General features: G+C 43.5%; 1 protein-coding gene across 1 annotated transcript in view; it reads right to left on the bottom strand.

Moving 5' to 3' along the window:
- Positions 1-1564: 1564 nt before the first annotated feature.
- Positions 1565-9731, bottom strand: part of usp36 (ubiquitin specific peptidase 36) — a 33527-nt gene continuing 25360 nt past the window's right edge. Inside the window, 5 exon segments of the mRNA XM_046335407.1 lie at positions 1565-6099; positions 6453-6568; positions 6760-6951; positions 7632-7825; positions 9024-9716. Coding sequence (XP_046191363.1) covers positions 5968-6099; positions 6453-6568; positions 6760-6951; positions 7632-7825; positions 9024-9716 — 1327 coding nt within the window. The 3' untranslated portion in view covers positions 1565-5967.

Genomic DNA, 9731 nt, shown 5'->3' with positions numbered 1-9731 from the left:
CTTGAACTTGACACATCGGAACTGTATGTAGCGTGACATGAATCTATTCGACTTGTGTGTTCATCATCACGCGCAGATCATGGCTTTTGGTTAGCCTAGAAGCGAACGCTTTAAACCACTGAATTAACGGTCATGTTTACTGTAGACGGGTGTTTACACGCGTGAGTATGCGTTATCTATATGAAGTGACGGAAAGATAAAACAACCTACCATAATTCTCCCCATCCATACTGATGCTGCTGTAGGCTTCAGTTTCTAGCGCTCCCTCTGCTGCAGCCGATATCTCCAATACGACCGCCCACGCGTGTCCGGTTGTCAGTCTGCCTGGATGTATCCCTCCCTAAAGTCCCCAACTGATGAGAACGCGTGTTTTCATATTTCTTCTATTCCTGCTGAAAGTGAATCGGTTGTAAGTTCTGTAGAGTAGCTAGGTATGCAGGCAGAGCTTTGAGAACATCAATCCATCCAGAGAGAAACCGCACGATCATGACCCCTCCTTTCCGAGATGATGTCACGCGCTAGAACTTAATGTCAGATACTATGCCTTTTACTCATTTCCATGTTTACTATTGTGAAGAACTAGCACAATTGGCTTAGAAATCAATGTTTCGTTGCACCTGCATGATGCCGGTGCCATGCATTATTTAGTGAAATACATGAGATCCGATGTTAATATTCAGACTTTTATGACACTGTAAAATGACAGTCCATTCGGAAGTATTCAGACCACTTGACTTTTTCCACATTTTGTTGTTACAGCCTTGTTCTAAAATGGATTAAATGCCCCCCCCCCTAATCTACACACAATACCCCACAATGACAAGGCAAAAACAAGAATTTCAACATTTTCGCTAACTTATAAATAGGGGAGGAAAAAAAGGAAATATCACATTTCAGTAAGTGTTCAGACCCTGTACTCTGTAGATATGCAGCGATTACAGCCTCGATTCTTCTTGGGTATGACGCTACAAGCTTGGCACACCTGTATTTGGGGAGTTTCTCCCATTCTTCTCTGAATATCCTCTCAAGCTGGGTCAGGCTAGATGGGGAGCATTGCTGCACAGCTATTTTCAGGTCTTTCCAGAGATGTTCAATCAGGTTCAAATCCGGGCTCTGGTGGGCCACTCAAGGACATTGAGACTTGTCCTGAAGCCACTCCTGCGTTGTCTTGGCTGTGTGCTTATAGTTGTCCTGTTGGAAGATGAACCTTTGCCCCAGTCTCTGAGGTCCTGAGTGCTCTAGAGGATTTCATCAATGATCTCTCTGTACTCCGTAACGTAACAAAATGTGGAAAAAGTGAAGGGGTCTGAATACTTTCCAAATGCACTGTAGGAGGCCATATAACAATTCAAATGCACTGTAGGAGGCCATATAACAATTCAAATGCACTGTAGGAGGCCATATAACAATTCAAATGCACTGTAGGAGGCCATATAACAATTCAAATGCACTGTAGGAGGCCATATAACAATTCAAATGCAGTCCGATATTCCTTTCAGGCTTTTGATGGTTTGTAGAATATATTCATATGTTCTACTAACAAAGAAGCAAGACCAGACCCCTATTCAAAGTCACAACTTTATTGCACCTGTATAGCTAATTACATGATCCATTTTGGTAAGAGTCACTTTTCATTATGAAAGGTCTCTCCTTGGTCTGAAAAGGCTGTGCAAAATATAGAACCATCAATGCAAATATGACGTGGATCAGTCACACCAGTAATGTCCTCGTGTCAGTTTCCTTGAGAATCGAACATGTCCTAAAGCTCATTTCACAGTCAACATTAAAACACATTCAATGGAACTGGTGATGACACCGCTCTCATACTGTATGACACTACAGTAACAAGGTGTCATCGTATGAAACACGCACATATGAACATCCATCTGCAAGAAATTATTTAAAGTCTCACAATCCCCCACCAATCCAAATACAGATTTTATCTGTATTTTTTATAACACATAAAAGATTTGTGAAAAGTTTCTTTAAATGATTTAACATTATCAATTAACTATACTGTTTAAGCTGACATCTCTAGAATGAAAGTCAATGGGTGGCTAGAACTACACTAGCCTCGTACGAATCATCCTGATCTCACAAGCTTGCATTCTGTTTCCGTGTAGCCGATCAGACCAGGATGGTTTGTAAAGGCTAAGTCTATGCAGGGATGACGGGGAAAGCTTGGGAAACACCAGGCGGACTGTACATTCTACACTGGCCAAGCGCTTTGTTTAATGACTAGCATTTATCATCTATTTATCAAAATCAGTGCCCAGATAAAGTGGAAGATCCCATGTTTTCACCCCCAAATATACTGGTAGAAAACAGGATAAAATGGTGGTGGTGTGTAATAAAATGTAGACTTGGCTAGAAGGTTGGTTGAACATGAGGGTTGTAAGGTTGGGGGATGGCTGGGTACATCAGGTTCCAGATGACCAGTTAATTGGACTGTCTGTGGGTGATTTGCATAGAGAGAGTACAGATTGGTACAATGATCATGTATTAATAGCATATACATCAACTTCAAACTAACAATGCCTGGGGCAACGTACGTAATCTAGCCTGGCCCCAGAGGTCTGTGCTGCATTTCCAACATTTACAATGGCCATAGGTGTTGGCCAAACCACACAAACAGACCTGGGACCAGCCTACATGCAACTATTTATCTGGGATAGAACACACAAAGAAAGAACTGTTTGGTTCATATTGAGGCCCAAAATTCATTCAGAAAACACATGATGCACAACCAAGCTGAAATTCACTGGAGATGGAGCATTACTAAACAATGGTCACCAACACAACTTTTAGTTAGAGACCAGGGTCCTGGTGATGGAGCATTACTAAATGATGGTCACCAACACAGTTAAAGACCAGGGTCCTGGTGATGGAGCATTACTAAATGATGGTCACCAACACAACTTTTAGTTAGAGACCAGGGTCCTGGTGATGGAGCATTACTAAATGATGGTCACCAACACAACTTTTAGTTAGAGACCAGGGACCTGGTGATGGAGCATTACTAAACAATGGTCACCAACACAACTTTTAGTTAGAGACCAGGGACCTGGTGATGGAGCATTACTAAACAATGGTCACCAACAACTTTTAGTTAGAGACCAGGGACCTGGTGATGGAGCATTACTAAACAATGGTCACCAACACAACTTTTAGTTAGAGACCAGGGACCTGGTGATGGAGCATTACTAAACAATGGTCACCAACAACTTTTAGTTAGAGACCAGGGAACTGGTGATGGAGCATTACTAAACAATGGTCACCAACACAACTTTTAGTTAGAGACCAGGGACCTGGTGATGGAGCATTACTAAACAATGGTCACCAACACAACTTTTAGTTAGAGACCAGGGAACTGGTGATGGAGCATTACTAAACAATGGTCACCAACACAACTTTTAGTTAGAGACCAGGGACCTGGTGATGGAGCATTACTAAACAATGGTCACCAACACAACTTTTAGTTAGAGACCAGGGACCTGGTGATGGAGCATTACTAAACAATGGTCACCAACACAACTTTTAGTTAGAGACCAGGGTCCTGGTGATGGAGCATTACTAAATGATGGTCACCAACACAGTTAGAGACCAGGGTCCTGGAGATGGAGCATTACTAAACAATGGTCACCAACACAACTTGTAGTTAGAGACATTGGGAATAACACGCAGAAGAGATGAGCAATTAGCTCCACTCATGACCTACTGTAGATGTCTAGGGTTGAAAAAAGTTCCCAATTCAACCCACCCACCCCAGAATCACACTCATACCCTCTTTTGCAAAACAGAATGGGACCATTTACCAGAAAGGAGAGCAAATGGATTAGAAAGCAGATGAAACAATGATATACCTAATCCATTAAAGGTGGATTATGTGGTGTTACAAACAGGCAAAGCCTTGACGTTATCGCTACAGTCCCCAACTTGACCTGGGGGTAGAGACATCCGCCTATGAACTTTGCAATTAGCTGATGTCGGGGCAATTCATATTCCAGCATCACTTGGTGTTAATCGACCATGAAATTTTCTATTCTGACACATCTACCAAATTACATCATCTTCAGAACCATCAAATTCACCCAGGAAAGGAAACAAAAACAATCTGTTAGGGACGCAGAACTGAATATTCTGATATAGGAAACTTCAAATACCACCATCACGCATACAATAATCAATCAGATTCAACTAAAGATGGAGGCCGTTTGTCTGCGTGGGACAGGCGTGTGACTGTTTCCCCCTCCAAATTCATGCTTGTAAAATAAGAGTAGAATCAGAATATGTAAATGTGTCAGCAGCAGCCACAGTGGGTCAGTTTTATCAGGTCATGTAGAACATACCAAGAAGGCATTGTGGCAAAGAAATCACACAGAATAAGAAACCATAAAAGCATAAAAGTATCAATCATTCCCAAACTAAAAGAGAGGATGGGAATAAAGCATATCAGTTATGATTCACCCTCTACAGTCCTGTTCATGTTTGGGATCTTTTAAAGGTGACTTGGTGATTGTGCTGATGGTGATCAGCGTGAGATGGTCACCACATGTCTTCACATACAGAATAGGCCATACGAGTCAGGAGAACAGTGTTCACCTCTATTGGCCCGTTGTCCTGCAGATCACCCAGTCAGCACAGCGGTTGTAACCAGTGGTGTAGTAGAGGGTAAACACACGGAAATGTCAATTACGCATGTTTTTGTATTTTGCCCGAGCGTTTACCCACCATTTGTGGGAAAATGAATTGAACGTATAGGGAGTGTTGCTTTACTCAGCAAGAGCGGCGATCAACGTTTACCAACCAAATTATTATTTTTTTACACTAAATCACTGGTTGCAACATTTTAGAATGTTCAGAGAAATAGATTGAGTAGAACACAATGATTTTCTATAGGAAATCATTTCAGCTCTATACATTACTATAATTCAAAGTTCTGCACGTTTCGCCCACCTGAACACAACACACAAGTGTCTCCCTCATAGGTTTCAATACATTTAGCTGATGGGTAAGGGTTATCTAGTATACATGATACAAGATCTCACCTCAGCCTTTCACACAGATAAATGCTATATGGTGCATGCCACATCCTTTGATACCGGCTAGAAAACCCCAGAACCGTCTCCTAGAGTAGCCCCACCATGTCAAATGTACAAATATGAGAACTCCTGACATGACTTGTTCTGAATTCCTAACATAACATAGTGTCATGTTATTACCACAGATGGAAGCTCATCACAGTACGGTAAATCCATCATGTTCATGAGCAGCTTGAGCACCATTGACTGAACAATATTTTCATATCCATCTGAGACAACGGCGTAGAAGCAATGGTCAACTCATTGTTGCTGAATCCTGTTGCTGAACCCTGGCTGACGGGTGGTAACATCACAGCCCATGTTGGTCAGCTCACCAGAGTCGGTCATCAAAGGAAGACTTGCGGTAAGTTCTATAGTGAAGAGACCAGCACAGATCAAAGATGTGTTGTTCTGTCAACTGGCCATGGTCTTGCAATCAGGGTATGAACCGCCAAGCAATTAAAAAAAGATTCACATTGTTACAGTGGTGTCACGTGTCGTCACTCCAGTTCGGTTGTACTGTATGTGGCCAAACATCCATTCTGGTTGGCTCTCAGTGACCGTATCCAAACATCCATTCTGGTTGGCTCTCAGTGACTGTATCCAAACATCCATTCTGGTTGGCTCTCAGTGACTGTATCCAAACATCCATTCTGGTTGGCTCTCAGTGACTGTATCCAAACATCCATTCTGGTTGGCTCTCAGTGACCGTATCCAAACATCCATTCTGGTTGGCTCTCAGTGACTGTATCCAAACATCCATTCTGGTTGGCTCTCAGTGACTGTATCCAAACATCCATTCTGGTTGGCTCTCAGTGACTGTATCCAAACATCCATTCTGGTTGGGTCTCAGTGACTGTATCCAAACATCCATTCTGGTTGGCTCTCAGTGACGGTATCCAAAGCCGGTCTTCTTGGCGCCGGGTGTGACCGACCACATGCTCCGCCGGTCTTGGATCTTCTGGAAGATATTGCCGCTCCTCCTCTTCTCTCGCTTGTACTTTTTCATTTTCTTCACCTGTTCATACACACATAAGAAATATTCAGACCAGAGGTAACAGAGGTAAAGCGTGCCGGAACCAGTTAGCGGCGCAGGCAAGGTTCTATGAATAGTTCAGCCAGAAGGAGCCCTTCACAAATGCTTTAGATGCAGAGCTAACTGGTGCATTCAGTTTCCACTAGGACTCTAGTGGAAGGCCAGGAGATTCAGGATGTTGCTAAATATCCGGGATAAAAATTTAAACAGAACCCTAGGTAAGTCAAAAACAAGATACAACTAAAGTATCCCTTTAACATAGTGATTGTTACAACAGAAGACATTATGTGAAAACAGCTTTCCACGGGCTTGTGTGTCTGTGGGTGCCCTCTCACCTTTCCACTGTCAAAGTCCTCATCCCACTCGTCAATCACCATGTCGGTTCTGGCATCGCGGGTGTCGTCAATGGCATCCCTACTGATGGCAGATGCCTCTCCCTCCCAGCTGAGGACTGGACACACCCACCCCAATCAGTCATTTCAGCGCTACGCACAACAGCGGTATGAGCCACTACTGACATTAGGCTCCCAGAGAGACTTAGCCAGCTACATAAATAACTTTAAGACAACTTTTTATTACAATTTCTTGACTCCACTGGAGGTAAAGTGCAACCTTGAGAATGTCTTATGTTCTAGATCTCACCTTGGGTTCCATAGGCTTTGTCCAAAGAGTTCTTCAGGAGCTCCTCAACCACTCCACCACTCCTCTTGCCATCCCAGACCATGGGGGCTGGGTGGGGGACATCCCCAGGACCACCCTCTACTGCTTCTGCAGCGGGAGCCTTGGAGCGCTTGTAGCCATCCTTAACCTGGCTGTCCCACACGATCACTCCAGCTATGGTGGGGGGGGGAAGTGTGAGTGAGGTGAAACATTCACAACCAGGGACAACTAAAACCAGAAATAAAGTAGCTAGTAAAGATAATGGACCTGTAGTTTTATATAATATAATCTTTGAGAACTAACAAGCACCAAAATAAACAGTGACAGTCAGGAAGAAATTAAAATTCCCAAAACAATTAATTTAGCAGCATTGTGTATTATGTTTGAGCAAAAGAACAGCAGTAACCATGACAAAATGCATGGAATCACGGGAAACTTCTTTAAAACGAAAACAATTTCTCAGCTCTATGGAAGAATATGTAGAATTGCAGGAAACCGGCGGAACGTTTTTTTCCCAGCTACAAAGCCAGGAGGGCGGGGCCGACCGCGCTCATTGACACGCTACCTGACCCTTTTTAATCCAGAAAAAAAACGTAACATTTGCAGATGCAACAAAAAGAGCCAAAATAAAACAAAAATTTGAGCCCTGGGAAATATAAACATGTATACATCATTTACATAATGCAAAACTAGGACAGAGCCTAATCAAGAGACATTGCCCACAGGAGTTCAAGTCCTGAAATCATATTCGAGAAGGAGTTTAGAAAAGTTTTGCCAAATAGGTTATGGTAAAAATGGGTAAGACTGGACTGTTGGCTTCAGTCAGTGCAGCAGTGTGTGGTGTGTGGGTCTACCGGTGCTCTCCACGGTGCCCTTCTTGGGAAGGGCCTCCGCTGCGTCAGTGTCGCTCCTCTGGTCGCCGGAGCAACAACGTCTGCTTTCCTCCCACAGTTTCACCTCTTCTTTTAGCCTGCGCTTCTTTAACTTCTTTGGGGCAGTAGAACCCCCAGCACCGTTTTCAACAACCGTGTCCTTCGTCCCAGAACTGCTGCACAAAAAAAATATATAGATTTCTATTTTTAACGTGTCAATGTGCAAAGAAACTGGACATTCGGTTGTATTTTCTCCTATATCTCCCATGTAAGATTCCATGTTAGTCAGGGTAGGTTTGACCCAGTGATATAGTATGTATGTTGCTTCCAATACATTTAGCTAATATCTTGGCATCACAGCCTTGTGTACACACATATACACACACACACACACAGTACCAGTCAAAAGTTTGGATGGAATCATGTAGTAACCCTCCCCCCCAAAAAAGTGTTAAATATTTTTTGGGCGGGGATTTGACATTCTTCAAAGTAGCCACCCGTCGCCTTGATTACAGCGTTGCATACTCTTGGCATTCTCTCAACCAGCTTTATGAGGTAGTCCCCTGGAATGTATTTCAATTAACAGGTGTGCCTTGTTAAAAGTTAATTTGTGGAATTTCTTTCCTTCTTAATGTGTTTGAGCCAATCAGTTGTGTTGTGACATGATAGGGGTGGCATACAGAAGACAGCCCTGTTTGGTAAAAGACCATGTCCATATTATGGCAAGAACAGGTCAAATAAGCAAAGAGAACAGTCCATCATTACTTTAAGACATGAAGGTCAGTCAATCTAGAACATGTCAAGAACATTTAGTTTCTTAAAGTGCAGTCGTAAAAACCACTATGATGAAACTGGCTCTCATGAGGAGCGCCACAGGAAAGGAAGACCCAGAGTTACCTCTGCTGCAGAAGATAAGTGCATTAGCGTTACCAGCCTCAGAAATTGCAGCCAAAATAAATGCTTCAGAGTTCAAGTAACAGACACATCTCAACATCTGTTCAGAGGCACTAATAATAAGAAGAGACTTGCTTAAGCCAAGAAACACAGTAATGGATGGCTAATTTGAAGAACCACAAATATATTTAGATTTGTTAAAAAAACATTGGGTTACTACATGCTTCCATATGTGTTATTTTATAGTTTTGATGTCTTCACTATTATTCTACAATGTAAAGAAAAACCCTTGGAATGAGTAGGTGTGTCCACACTTTTGACTGGTACTGTATGTTTTATTTACTTTTTGATGCGTTGGACCTTTTAACTGACATGTTTACTGCTGTAGGTCTAAAGCTACATGACCAGACAGACAAGTAATAGTACTCTAATGCATCTACGTTTTCTAGCTAGAATATCACAATAACATTTCAAAGTGACCTTTCTGAAACAGAACGTGTTAATGTTGCTTCCTCCGGTCCCTCCTCCAATCTCCTTTTCTTCCTCCTCCTCCTCCTCTTCATCATCGTCACAGTGTCCATACTCTGCTCTCCTTGATTCGCACCACACTGGAGAACCACCTGGAGCTTACTCTTAGGCTGGGGATGGGGCAGCTTTGGTTCTTCCAGGGCTCTTTGGTCAGGGGGGCTGAGTCTCCATGATCCCCCCTGACACCAGTCCTCCTCTTGTGCCGGCAGTGAAGCCTCCAGATGAGACTGAACCCTTTCCCTGTGGTTCACGGCTGCATCTCCATCCTCTTCCTCCCTCTTCCTCTTCTTTCTCCTTTTCCTCCTCTTCCTCTCACTGGCCGGTTCGATCAGTTCGGGCTCAGCGGGGATGTCTGGGATGACGTAGGCCAGTGCTGGCTCTCGCTCTCCGCCTTCCATCTCAGAGTGACGCCGTTTCTTCTTTTTCTTCTTTAAGGAGGTGGCGGAACTGCTTGGGCCAGGCTCTGACAGACTGGGGGTCTCGGTAGGTTTAGGGCTCTTTGGTAGGTGGGTCTGAAGCCCATTGGTTTTTGGAGAGAGGGTGGAGTTTGATTTCTGGGGACTCTGATGCTTAGATGGGATGCCTGAGTGGACATGGTGGGCTGCAGGTGGAGATTGCAGTTTGGGTGAATGGAATGGACCAACCCTGAGAGGGGAACGA

The sequence above is a fragment of the Oncorhynchus gorbuscha genome, unplaced genomic scaffold, assembly GCF_021184085.1.
Source record: "Oncorhynchus gorbuscha isolate QuinsamMale2020 ecotype Even-year unplaced genomic scaffold, OgorEven_v1.0 Un_scaffold_744, whole genome shotgun sequence".
NCBI classification, from domain to species: Eukaryota; Metazoa; Chordata; class Actinopteri; order Salmoniformes; family Salmonidae; genus Oncorhynchus; species Oncorhynchus gorbuscha.
Note: the sequence above shows the minus strand (reverse complement) of the source record. Positions and strands in the feature narration are given on the sequence as shown.